The sequence below is a fragment of the Equus caballus genome, chromosome 4, assembly GCF_041296265.1.
Source record: "Equus caballus isolate H_3958 breed thoroughbred chromosome 4, TB-T2T, whole genome shotgun sequence".
NCBI classification, from domain to species: domain Eukaryota; kingdom Metazoa; phylum Chordata; class Mammalia; order Perissodactyla; family Equidae; genus Equus; species Equus caballus.
In genome coordinates this window covers 113,157,852-113,170,901 of record NC_091687.1, presented here as the reverse complement: position 1 = coordinate 113,170,901, position 13,050 = coordinate 113,157,852, and the positions used below count along the sequence as shown (strand labels likewise).

Genomic DNA, 13,050 nt, shown 5'->3' with positions numbered 1-13,050 from the left:
TGTTGTTGGGGACAAGTCTGTGAAGAGAGGCAGGAAGATACTGGCTGGTAAAGAAGGGAGTAGAGGAGAACAGGAATGAAGGCTGAAAGAGTGGTCTGTTTTCTGCTTATTCATAGGTTTTGGGAGTTTGATATCTGAATTAAGCTTGTACTGTGAAGGATCACTAGGCAGTGAGACCCACTTTGAGACATAGGCCTCTTTTGGATGCCCGTTATAGATTCTTAGAACAAAAGAGATGGCAGCCAGCACGTTTTAGAACCAGAATGGGCTATAGAGACTGCCCAGCCTGGCTCCTTTACACTCTCCTATTCCATTTTACCCTGAAGGTCAGAGGTTTAAGTGATTTTTTTATGAGGTTACGTAGCTGTTGGTGGAAGAGTGGAAACTAGAACCCAGACCTTTTTATAGCACAGGGTCATTGATCTGTATTTCTCCCATAGGTTTCTTTCACATGATTAACCATGTTTAGTACTGTCAATATATCTATCCACTGTAGTCACTCTTAGGAAAGAGTTGTTGAGACTTGACTGCCTGTTTTGGTGGAGAGAACAGCCTGTTCTCCTTGTTGGTTTTTTCAAAGTAGGACCTTAAATGCTTTTTTTTAAAAACAGCATTATCTTTCTTTTCTTCTTGTTTTGGCTTTTAGGTGCTGAGTTATTTTCACCATCAAAAGAAAGTTCGGCAGGGAGTGGAAGAGATGCTTTATAGATTATATAAGCCCATCCTTTGGAGAGGATTAAAGGTATGCCTGTTAAGTACTCTATCCATGTTTGGAATGTACTAATTATGCTTTTGAATTTAGCATACTCGAATTCAAAATTGTAATAAGTAGTAAAAATAAAACTAGAGACTGGGAACTTTGTGAAATTTGGGGATGAATGTTTTATTCATTTATTAAAAACATTTTTTAGGGGCTGGCTGGTGGCAGAGTGGTTAAGTTTGTGTGTGCTCTGCTTTGGCGGCCCAGAGTTTGCAGATTTGGATCCCAGGCATGGACCTACACACTGCTCATCAATCCATGCTGTGGTAGCATCCCACATACATAATAGAGGAAGGTTGGCACAGATGTTAGCTCAGGGACAATCTTCCTCAAGCAAAAAGAGGAAGGTTGGCAACAGATGTTAGTTCAGGGACAAGCTTCCTCACCAAAAAACAAAACAAAGAAAAAAACTCACTTTTTTTTTTTTTTGTGAGGAAGATTAGCCCTGAGCTAACATCCGCTGCCAATCCTCCTCTTTTTGCTGAGGAAGACTGGCCCTGAGCTAACATCAGTGCCCATCTTCCTCTACTTTATATGTGGGATTCCTATCACAGCGTGGCTTGTCAAGTGATGCCATGTCTGTACCTGGGATCTGAACCAGCAACCCCTGGGCTGCCGAAGTGGAACATGTGCACTTAACTACTGCGTCACCGGGCTGGCCCAAAAGCTCATGGTTTTTAGGCCCGTTAAACTAGGAATCTGAATTAGTCTAGTGCTGACTACACAGTTGGAAGGGGAGTAGTTGTGCTAAGTAAACCAGCAGAGGTGTTGGAAGGTCTGCAGAGCTAATTGGACTGTCCTGGTCCTCAGGACCTCCTGCTGGTGACGGGGGAACAGGGTGGTAATATTCTAAGAAGTGTTCAAATGAACACATGAGTAATTTTCACTGCAGGTAACTCTGGTGTCAGGCGTGGGATATGATGGTCACTGTTAATGCCACAAGGAGGGCTCTGAAGGAAGGAAACAGATCTTTTAATATCTCTCGACATTCGACATTAAATTGAGAGTTTGGTGTGACTTAAGGAAGATCTCACAAGTTTGGTCAATTTAAATGTTATGATTGTCTTTAATTTGTAAATAAGTCTATATTGAGACACTAGAAACGTTACTTTAGGAACTCTATACTGAAGCCCTTGAATGTCATCTCTTTCTATTCTGAAACACTCTTTTATTATTCTAGGCCAGAAACTCTGAAGTCCGGTCAAATGCTGCACTGTTGTTCGTTGAAGCATTTCCTATTAGGGATCCTAACTTTAATGCTGTTGAAATGGATAGTGAAATTCAGAAGCAATTTGAAGAACTCTATGTACGTATTTCATGTGGTCGAGCTCCTACGGCTTTAGCTCTGTCTAGGCCTGATGTGCATCCTGGTCATCCCTCGTAACTGCCTGTGCACTGGCCCCCCAAGGGCAAGCTTTCCAGATATTGACCTTCTTCAAGGAAGTCCATTCTCTCCCTGGTAACTTCTGCAACAGCGTGGACCCGCGGTATCCTTTCTTCTTCCTCTTATCTCCTTTGGAACACCTAGTTGTTTATTACTTTATATAGTTTTAAATGTTTTATGTGTACTCTTGTTTCCCCGGCAGAGAGGCAGTATGACATAGTGGTTAAGACACACCCTGGGCTTGATTTCCTCTCTCATTTAAGCTGTGTAACTTAGGGCAGGTCACTAACTTTTCTGTGCCTTTTTCTGTGAATTACGGTTGGTGGTATTACCTACTATAAAGTTGTGGGTAGTATGAGTGAACAAACTCTGGTTGTATTTTAAGGTGAGACTACAAATAATGCTTGTCAAAATAGGTTTTTTCAGATGACTGATTTTTCAAATGAGATGTTAAGACATTAGAATGTGACATTTATCTCCAAGGGATATTGTGGATCTTTTTCATCTAGCTGGAGAGTGGTAGCCTCTGGTTGTTTCTCTCTGTTCCCTGACATTTGCAGGGTTTCCTAACACAAGCTAAAAAATATTATTTGTTGTCCTAGTTAGTAGAGCAAAATTTTAGGAGGCTGTAGCAAAAATACCATGATAATGATGGTTACCCATGGCACTCCTAAAATACTTCCTTTTGTTTGTTTGTTTTCTGATGTATTGTAAAAAAACTCAGACATGCAGAAAGTAGACATAACAGTATAATGCATATGTGTATACTTACCTTTTCATACACACATGTACATACACACATATGCACCCACATACATGCATATGCATGCATTCACTTATATATATATATGTATAAACACCCCCCACACAGACACGCACAGACCCCTGAAATGAACAGTCATTAGTGTTTTGCCATGAGTGCCTTACCTACGTGTGTACGTATCTAAAATTCCTTGAGGATGATGGTTAATTTTGTGGGGCAAATGTTGCTTTGCAAACTAAAACTAGAGTTTGGTAGGTTTTAGTCAAAAAACTATGAGAAACTTGCACTTTTTATTTATTTACTTATTTATTTTTGGTGAGGAAGATTGTCCCTGAGCTAACATCTGTGCCAGTCTTCCTCTGTTTTGTATGTGGGTTGCTGCCACAGCATGGCTCGATGAGCGGTGTGTGGGTCTGCGCTTGGGATCCACGCTTGCGAACACTGGGCCACCAACATGGAACGTTTGAACTTAACCACTGTGCCACTGGGCCAGCTGTAAATTATATTAACTGTAAATTAAAGGAATCTTACTGTGAGAACATCATAGTTGGTAGAAATATCATATGAATAAAAATGTTTCCAAGATATGAAGGCTAATGGCTTTTTAGCAATTGTGTAATATGTACATGCTAATAAGTTTAAGAGGCAGGACTTATGAAATAATTATTTTACGGTGGAAAAAAATTACACATAGGAATGGCAAATTCTTATTAGAGAAAACACCTGAAAGATATTCTAAATCCTTGCTAGAATCAAAGGAACTCAACCATATTAAGATTGGAACACAGAGTAATCTATATTTGGATTAATCATCCTGAGTTTTGTTTTAGTTTTATTAACCTTTTAAAAAATAAAAATTATTAGGAGCTGGCCCCATGGCCAAGTGGTTCAGTTCGTGCACTCTGCTCAGTGGCCCAGGGTTTCACTGGTTCAGATCCTGGGCGTGGACATGGTACCGCTCATCAGGCCACTCTGAGGTGGCGTTCCACATGCCACAACTAGAAGGACCCACAACTAAAATATACAACTATGTACTGGAGGGATTTGGGGAGAAAAAGCAAAAAACAAAAGATTGGCAACAGTGGTTAGCTCAGGTGCCTATCTTTAAAAAAATAAATAGGTAAGAATTATTAAATGCTATTTTATTTGATTTTAAGGGAAGAGGAAAATTAAAAGAATTGTTCAAGTCAGTTAAATGTTTGTTCAGAACAAGAAATATTAAATTCTAATTAATTCCTGTAAATTTAAAAAATAGTAGATGTAGGTAGGGGCTGGCCCCGTGGCATAGTGGTTAAGTCCGGCATGCTCTGCTTTGGCAGCCCTGGTTTGCAGGTTTGGATCCTGGATGTGGGCCTACACCACTTATCAAGCCACACTGTGGCAGCAGCCCACATACAAAATAGAGGAAGATTGACACGGATGTTAGCTCAGGGCTAATCTTCCTCAAGCAAAAGGGAAGGAAGATTGGCAGCAGATGTTAGAGTAGTTGTATATTCTAGTTGTGGGTCCTTCTAGTTGCGGCTTGTGGGACGCCGCCTCAGCGTGGCTTGATGAGCAGTGCTATGTCTGTGCCCAGGATCCGAACCAGTGAAACCCTGGGCTGCTGAAGCAGAGTGCGTGAACTTAACCACTTGGCCCCGGGGCTGGACCACACAAAGACAAGCACAGGCCGGACTTGGCCTGCGTGTTGGTTAAGAGTTGACCGCATTGGATGAGGTACTGAGTAAAAGGAAATCAGTCTTTTAAGAGGATTGATGAAGGAGATAATCCGATAAATGAGAGCAATGATTACTTTCTGGGACCCTCCATGTGCCTTGACTGTTCTCACACGCTCTTTGCTCTGTTAGTGCTTCTCAATCCTGAGTAATATGGAGACTTGTTTTGAAGATAAGAAATTGAGGCCTCCCGTGAGTGTCTGTAGATGTCGAGATGCAGTGATTTCTCCCGTAGAAACAGCATTGCAAGTTAAGTGCCACCGTTTTGAGTGATTATCTGGTGACAGTGTGATTGGTTGGAAACAGATGTGGGCCCTGAGTTGTATGAGACTATGTGGTTATAAGGTGATTATCCAGAATATATTTTTGAAGAATAATATTGTAAGTAATTCATAGAAAACAAAATCTCTAAAACCTGTGAATTCCAAATTTAGATCCTCAGATTGCTAGAGTTTTCTTCTGTATTTTTTCTTTTTTTTTCTTGCCATTTGTTTTCTCTCAAATGATTTGTCATCTTCACTTGTCCATTTTTATCTTTGAATAAAGGATTGGGTTGATTTGGTGGTTGGCGTGGGTTTTTTTCTGCTTGTAGAGCTGTGTCTTCAGTAGGCTTCCTCCTTGAGTGCTAAGTTGGTCGTGGTTTTGCGTGAGTGGGTAAGCGTGTCAGCAGATAGGATTTCCTGTAGGTTCTGTGGATGAGGGATGGGCAGGCTGGTGACCCCACCGTTAGCAGGTAGGGAGGAGCCTTCCCTCTGGTGGCATTCTCTCCTTTTGTGTTTCCCCTGTGGAGGTTTTGCAATTGTCACTACTCCTCTGTGCTCCTGTCCCGCAGTGTGTATTTTGGGAACTCTTCCTGGCCGGTTGTTTACCCTGGGAGCAGGTGCTCACTCCTGAACCACCACGCTGTGCTGGGAATTGTTTGCAGCCCTTGTATCATCTCTAGTCCTGACCCGGGGTTTGGGCCTGGCCTGAGTCTATGCAGGGCGTAGGAATGTCCAGCTCACAGCCTTTTCTGCTCCTTTCTCCATGAATCTATTCCTTATTTGCTTTCTTTCTTGTAGGAATCTTGCAGTCTTTTTGTTTCCAGCATTGTTGTCTCTATTTTCTTATTTGTCAGTCTGGTCAGATTTTGGGGAGGAGTGGAAGTAAGTGCTCATTCATCCTAATTTGAAGCTTTTCTTTTTTTCTAATTATGGAGTAAGAATTATTTTATGTTTCTGTAAATAGAGCGCCTAGTGCGTTGAACCTCTATCCCCCTTACACCGTTTCAGTACTTGCCGACCCAAGCCTGACCTAGCTCCTCTTCCCCTGTTTGGAAGTAGATCTGAGGTGTCCTACCATTTCAACTGTAAATACTTCAGGAGGTATTGTTAAAAGATAGGGACTCTGTTTTTTTAAGTATAATCATACCGTTGTCATAACTAAAGAAAGATGAATAATGATTCCTTAATGTCATCAAATATCCAGTCCTTTTTTTTTAGCAATATTTCAGTGACTTTTTTCCAGTTTTGTTTGAATCTATGTCTAAATAAAATCCATACGTTGTGATTGGCCGATGAATTGTTTAAATCTCTTGGACTGTCAGTTCCCTCTCCAGCAATCCCTTCCTCTTTCTCTCTTTGTTTTTGTTATTGTTATCTTGCTATTTTTGTTGTCGAAGAAACCAAATTATTCTTTTGTTTCCCATGGTCTGAGTTTTACAGAACCTATTCCTGCGGTGTTCCCTGCCCTTTGTATTTCCTGTAAATTTGTAGTGGGATATAGAGTTGATGAGAGTCACGTTTTTGTAGGGATTTTGTTTATTGTGTTAGATTCTTCATGACACTTGCATACTTCCCTTGGGGTGCATAATGTCTTGTCTCTTTTTGTCCCGTTAGCACCCACTGACGAGCGTGGCCTGGATTGACTCATTACAAGTAGAGGGACTTTATTCTGGGCTGAGTGCGTTACAGCACTTTGGAAATTCACGGGAGCGGTTTCCGTAGGCTGTGTGTGCTAAGATCAACTGAAGTCTGTATTTCCCACTGAAAGTGGAGCTGGTGTCAAGGCCCTGCTGTCAGCAGAGTCCTCTGGCTGGGACTGGCACATAAGGCACCACATGTGTCTGGACTGTCCTTAAATACTCGGCTATGGAGCTGATAGCTAATCGGAGATCCATGAGTCTACATGACCAGTCTTTGTATAGCTTGAAATGTCTGTGTTGTGAACGCCCTGAGTGCTAATGTGCAGAGCAAATATTGATGTAAAGGGAACAGATTTAAGATTTTTAAGCCTTTCTCCCCCTCCTACTTATAGAGCCTTTTAGAAGATCCTTATCCGATGGTCCGTTCCACAGGGATCCTTGGTGTTTGTAAAATAACTTCCAAATACTGGGAAATGATGCCTCCAACCATTCTTATTGATCTCCTCAAGAAAGTAACTGGGGAACTGGCATTTGATACGAGCTCAGCTGACGTACGCTGCTCTGTCTTTAAGGTAAGATTCAAAATTAGATAAGTAGTATTTATTTATTGTAGAATAGTGGGAAATACCGAGAAAGAAAAATGTAATGATCCCCCCAATCCTGCTCCGTAGATTAGCACTATTGACATTTTTGTTGTATATCAAAGTAATGTTCTTAAAAACCAAATTGAAAGTGATTTCTACAAAAAACTGTCTACTTGAAATAATACTAGTTTTTAGTGGGGGGAGCACAGCATTTTACAATAGTAACTGTATGTACTTAAAAGTGGAAAAAATTATTATACATGAAAATTGACCTTTTTGCTATACTGTATGTACCTTTAATAAAAATATCCTTTCTCCAATCATCCAGCTTCAACAGTTACCAGGACGTATCCAGTCTTGTTTTTTATCTGTAGCCCCATTCCTTGTCTGCCACATGGTTACTTTGAAGCAGATCGCAGACATTATATCAGCTCATCTGTAAATATTTCAGTACGATTTTTAGAGTATAAGGTCTCTTTAAAAATAAAACCCTTTCTCCTAATAACTGGGAAAAGAAGATGGTCGGGCGCATCCGAGCTTCAGACAAGTTGGTACTGGACTGCGCTCGGGCCGGCTGCTTGGCTGCCCACCTGAGGGGTGTGTGGGTGTAGCCGTGTCGGAGTCCGAGTCTGACAGTCCTGGGGCTCTATGCCCTCTGGTTTTCATGCAACATCAAGTCAGGAAACAGAATTTTGGGGCTGTTAAAAAATATGTAAAAGGCTTCTTGAACACCAACTTTAGACGCAAACTGGCTTTGGAGCCCACTCTACCAGCAACTGTTCTGGGTTTCTTTCAACTCTAAAAATCCTTTAAAATTTAGCTGAGAAAGCATTGAAAAATTATTTTATAACTGCTTTAATCTTATTTGAGTGAAACAATGGATGAACTGATTATCAGTCATTGAAACTATACTAATTCATTAAAAGTATACTTTTTATATGAAACTTTTAGGAAAGTATTATTTTCTGTAGGTACGTTTATTTCTTTTACTAGTAGTTCTGGTAAAGATGGAACTGAATGTTTTCTTTTTTTTGTTTTAGATTGGCACCTGAGCTAACATCTGTTGTCAGTCTTTTTTTCCCTTCTTCTCCCCAAAGCCCCCCAGTACACAGTTGTGTGTTCTAGTTGTGGGTCCTTCTGGTTCCTCAGCAGGGCCTGAGGAGCAGTGCTAGGTCTGCACCCAGGATCTGAACCAGCAAAACCCCGGGCCGCCGACGCGGAGCACGTGAACTTAACCACTTGGCCACAGGGCTGGCCCCTGAATATTTTCTTAACTGAGTTTTTCTTTACTGAACTTTTTATTGTTTATGTTTTAATTCTGAACTATTTATGTTTCTCCTTTCTTGTAGTGTCTGCCGATAATTTTGGATAACAAATTAAGCCACCCATTATTAGAACAGCTTTTGCCAGCACTAAAATACAGTCTCCATGACAATTCAGAGAAAGTGAGAGTGGCTTTTGTTGATATGCTGCTGAAGATTAAAGCCGTGAGGGCTGCTAAGGTAGAGTGAACCGGGTTTCCCTTATTTAAGACATGAAATCAATAAGCGCATTTGTTTTCATCAGCAAAAACACAAAGCAGTTCTTATTCCAAGAGTTTTAGTAATAACATTTTAACTAATTGAAATCTGGTATATCCTACTAATTGTTTGTGTCATAAATTTTATTTAGTTTGTGATTTTCATTGAAGTTTCTAGGAATGTCATCACTGTGTATTTTCTTTTCGAAAGGTGTTAGTGTAAGCAGCCCCTGCCTTAAATTATATTTTTATCATTTGCATGAAAGTTTTTGTTGAAATATTTAAATACTTGGCACATAGTAAGCACTTAAATACTACTTTGGAAAATGTTGAATATGAAATGCCTCCTAGCCCCACGTTTTATAGAGGGAAGCGAGGAGATACTTGTTTTATCATAATGTACATTTTGGCGTGGTGTAAAACTATTGAAGTGAGAATGTTCTTCTTTACTCTAGTTCTGTTCCGCTTTTGGCTAAAAATGTTAGTTATGAAATTCTTCATTGTTATTTGGTATTATTATTTGTGAGCTTCCTTCCTCCACACAGGAGTTCTCTGAAATTACTTTAAAAGGCCGTTTTGTCACGGCACAGGATTTGCGAACAACCTGAGAGTCCATTAGCATCGGGTCAGCCACACAGACGTGTGGTGCGTTCATGCAGTGAAATAATGCTGTGTGGCCATGAAAGGGAACGAGCTTACATGGAAATACCGCTAACATGTAAGAGTAAAAGCAAGTGTAGACGTGTGTAGTGTGCTGCCAGCTGCATAAAATGGGGAACATACAGAGATATTTTCTCAGATGCCCATAAAATATCCCTGGAAGCAAACAAGGCATCAGTAACAGTTGCCTGAGTGAGGGGGATGGGACACCAGGGATGGGGCGCTGGGGAGGCCTGACCACTGCATGGGAGGTGCATTGTTTTATGCTTTTTGAATTTCAAACTGGGAATTTTTTTTATGTTTAAAAAAAACAACAAAGAATATTTTGTGTGACTTGTGTAGTAGGAATACCCCATGTCATACCTCGGTGCTTTTGTTGAAAGTCATTGGGCTGTGCGTGGTCTGTTCCGGACTCTGTTCTGTCTCATTGATCTGTTTGTTTGTCCTTAGCGAGGTGGCGCTGTCTCGATTGCTGCTGCTTTCCAGGAAGTGTCCAGTGAGTCCCCCAGCGCTGTTCTTTTGCAACCCTTTGGCTGGTTTAGGTCCTTTGCATTTACATATACATTTTAGAATTGGCATGTTAGTTTCAACAAAAAAGCCAGCTGCAATTTTGATTGCATTTGTTAGAACAGTCTGTTAAAACTATAGTTCTGAATCTGAAAGGGAAAATTTTGGCTTAGTATTGTGTTTAAAGTGTGAATCTGTTTGCAAAGGGTTATTGAAGTAATGGCTGGTGAGGAAATGGAGAGAGCAATTGTTTTCAGTTTATTAATGAGTCTACTCAAGAGAACGGGGGGGGGGGGGGGGGTGTGGGGGGAGGGACCAGGTAAGACAGGAACAAAAGGTCTGGATTTGGGGGACTAGCAAGAGCAGAGAAAGAAAGCATAGTGCTTTAATGAAGTGCTTCTTTTCTCTTAATCCTTAGCTCTGCAAAATCAAGGCAGAGCGATTGAACTGTGAGATCTCTGGAAGGTTTGTGATGGGCACACAAGCTAATTCTCCTTGAAAATCAAGGTCAAGGTTGACAGGCACGTGGAGAGGCAACTAACGGGGGTGGCTGATCATCCAGCAGGTGGGAGTGACCTGGGCAGTGTGTGCTAGGCTGTCAGGCACTGGTTGTGCTGTGTTACCCATGGACACATTTGCACAGTCATGGTCTCCTGCAGATAGCTTTAGAAGGAATGAGAGTTGCCCTTTCTTTTTATTTCCTTTGTAAGCCATGGAGGGCTGAGCTCAGAGGGGCCCAAAGCTGCGTCTTAGTCTCAGAGGTCCTGGGCCAAATGACTGATACATGTTAGATAATAAAATTAAATAAAATTATATTGTATGGTGAAGGAGCAGTTACCAACTTAGTTAGGCTTCTGTCTGTGTTTTTCATTGTCAATGTTAGTAATTTCAAGTTGTTTACTGTTTATTTTGAAATTCTACATTTCTCGCTTGTATATCTGAGATTTAGGCTGAATCAACAGTTACTGATATTGAAACCTCTTTATTAAAAAGAATCTTAGGTTTATTAATATGCAGTTATTCTTAACATTAGAAGTGAAACGCCAGTTACCCATTTGTTACGTTCTTGTCTGTTGTAGATCTCAACCTGTGGTTGATATGTTTGGGTAAAATGAAACCTCAAGGTAACTGAAACAAAACAAATGAGAATCCTGAAGTAATCAGAATTGTTCTGCTTTTTGTTTTAGAAAAGTGAATCAAAGCAAACAAGCTAATGTGCAGAGTTTCTGGAAAGGCAGACGTGCAGGGAATGTTAGTTGTGAGAATTGCTCCTGGAACCTTGGCATTTGGTGGTACAAGGTGGCTCGTGCCCATTCAGGATGGTGTGGTCTCCAGGAGCCATCTTTTTTTTTTTTTAATACACATTTGTGGATGTTGGATCCTAGTTCTTTTTTTTTTTTTTAAAGATTTTATTTTTTTCCTTTTTCTCCCCAAAGCCCCCCAGTACATAGTTGTATATTCTTCGTTGTGGGTCCTTCTAGTTGTGGCATGTGGGACGTTGCCTCAGCGTGGTTTGATGAGCAGTGCCATGTCCGCACCCAGGATTCGAACCAACGAAACAGTGGGCCGCCTGCAGCGGAGCGCACAAACTTAACCACTCGGCCACGGGGCCAGCCCCCAGGAGCCATCTTTTTAAAGTGAAAGGGGACAGACTGTGGAAAACCTCTCTTTGGGTACAGCCTCCCTGGTCGGGCCATTGTGCTGTGAGTTAAGGTGTTTCTCACGGGTAGTCATTCAGCCAGGTTTGAACTCTGAGGTCTTGAGGCTTGAAAGGCTCCCCTGAGTTCTCAAGCACAGGGCTTTCTCCTCTCTTCTTTTTCCCTCTGCGGATCTGTCTGTTGCTGTGCTTGCACGTTCTGGGAGTTGACATTCAGCTAATGCCATGGTTATTGTGGCCCAACACAAGTTCTCACTGTGGCCCCCTGCTGCCAACCAGCACATGCTTGGGGAAGGAGTGATGCTACTGCTGAGGCACTGCCCCCCAGAGAGGCTGCGTTCTAGGGCTCACAGTCTGGAGCTGTGGCCCCTGCTGCCGACCAGCACATGCTTGGGGAAGGAGTGATGCTACTGCTGAGGCACTGCCCCCCAGAGAGGCTGCGTTCTAGGGCTCACAGTCTGGAGCTGTGGCCCCTGCTGCCGACCAGCGCATGCTTGGGGAAGCAGTGATGCTACTGCTGAGGCACTGCCCCCCAGAGAGGCTGCATTTGAGGGCTCGCAGTCTGGAGCTGTGGCCCTGCCCCTTCACATATCTACTTCAGTGCTGGCCTACATGCCTCTCTCATCTCCTTTCTGTGATGTTGCAGGCAGCACAGCAGAGTAGGTAAAGGGTGAATCTATTCGTTGGTTTGTGTTGAGTCACTCTGAGCCTTGGTTTCTTATCTATAAAGGGGATACTAATATCTACTTTGAGATTGTTGTGAAACTACAACAAATAGTTATGCAGAGCCCTGAAGTGTTTTGGGAAACATTTTTTGCTGGCATCATCGCCCACAAGTGTGCTAGTGTGCTGTTCAGAGTTATTCGTTGATGTACTCAGACGCAAAACTAACCGCCGATCTGGGCTGGCACCTGTGGGCAGACAGGGACCACGGCAGAGGAGAGAGGAAAGGTGAGAGAAGGTGTTAAAACTGTCAGAATGTGAATACTAGTATTTATCTTTCTTTTTCTTTTAAACCTTGAGAGCACTACCTCTAACTCGCGAATAAGTCTCTCATCGCTTCATTTCTAAGCCTCGCTCAGTGCTGGAGTTAGTTGGCAGCAGGTTCTTTTCCACGAAGCTGCCTGCCTCCCATGGGGTGAGGGCAGGAGCTGGGCCCTCTGCTCCCCTCTTCCCGTGGCTTGCTGTTGGAAGCACTGGCTCTTGTTTGCCTCCCCAGCAATAGAGTGTGAGTACGAGGGTTTGGTGTGGGATTTGGGGTTAGTTGTTGTCTTTACTCCAGTAACTTTTTCAGAAACCAAGAGGTGTCTGAGTGGAAGTGTCCTGGGAGCGTTTCAGGGGGTCATAATCAGTAGTGTCCAGTGCTCAGAGAGTTCCTCTAAGGTGAGGGCATGACTTTGTCCATCTGAATTTGCAATAAAAGGTCACTATGACCTTGGCAAGAATAACTTCAGTGAGGGTGGACTAGATCCATGTGGATTGAGGTACAAGTGAGAGTGACAGTGAAGGTCTGGGTATAGGCGGGTTGCTGAGAGGGGAGCAGCAAAGGTGGCAGCTGGAAGGAGATGGGAAACACTTCAGAGTTTTGTGTGCGGGTA

At 42.3% G+C, this 13,050-nt stretch overlaps 1 protein-coding gene across 3 annotated transcripts in view; it reads left to right on the top strand.

Moving 5' to 3' along the window:
• Window positions 1-13,050, top strand: part of NCAPG2 (non-SMC condensin II complex subunit G2) — a 71,895-nt gene that overhangs the window by 19,781 nt on the left and 39,064 nt on the right. For all 3 annotated transcript variants that reach the window (XM_001915105.5, XM_005613932.4, XM_023640123.2), the window contains exons 10-13: window positions 647-742; window positions 1,941-2,066; window positions 6,918-7,097; window positions 8,459-8,611. In XM_001915105.5, coding sequence (XP_001915140.1) covers window positions 647-742; window positions 1,941-2,066; window positions 6,918-7,097; window positions 8,459-8,611 — 555 coding nt within the window. The remainder of the gene's footprint in view (window positions 1-646; window positions 743-1,940; window positions 2,067-6,917; window positions 7,098-8,458; window positions 8,612-13,050) is intronic.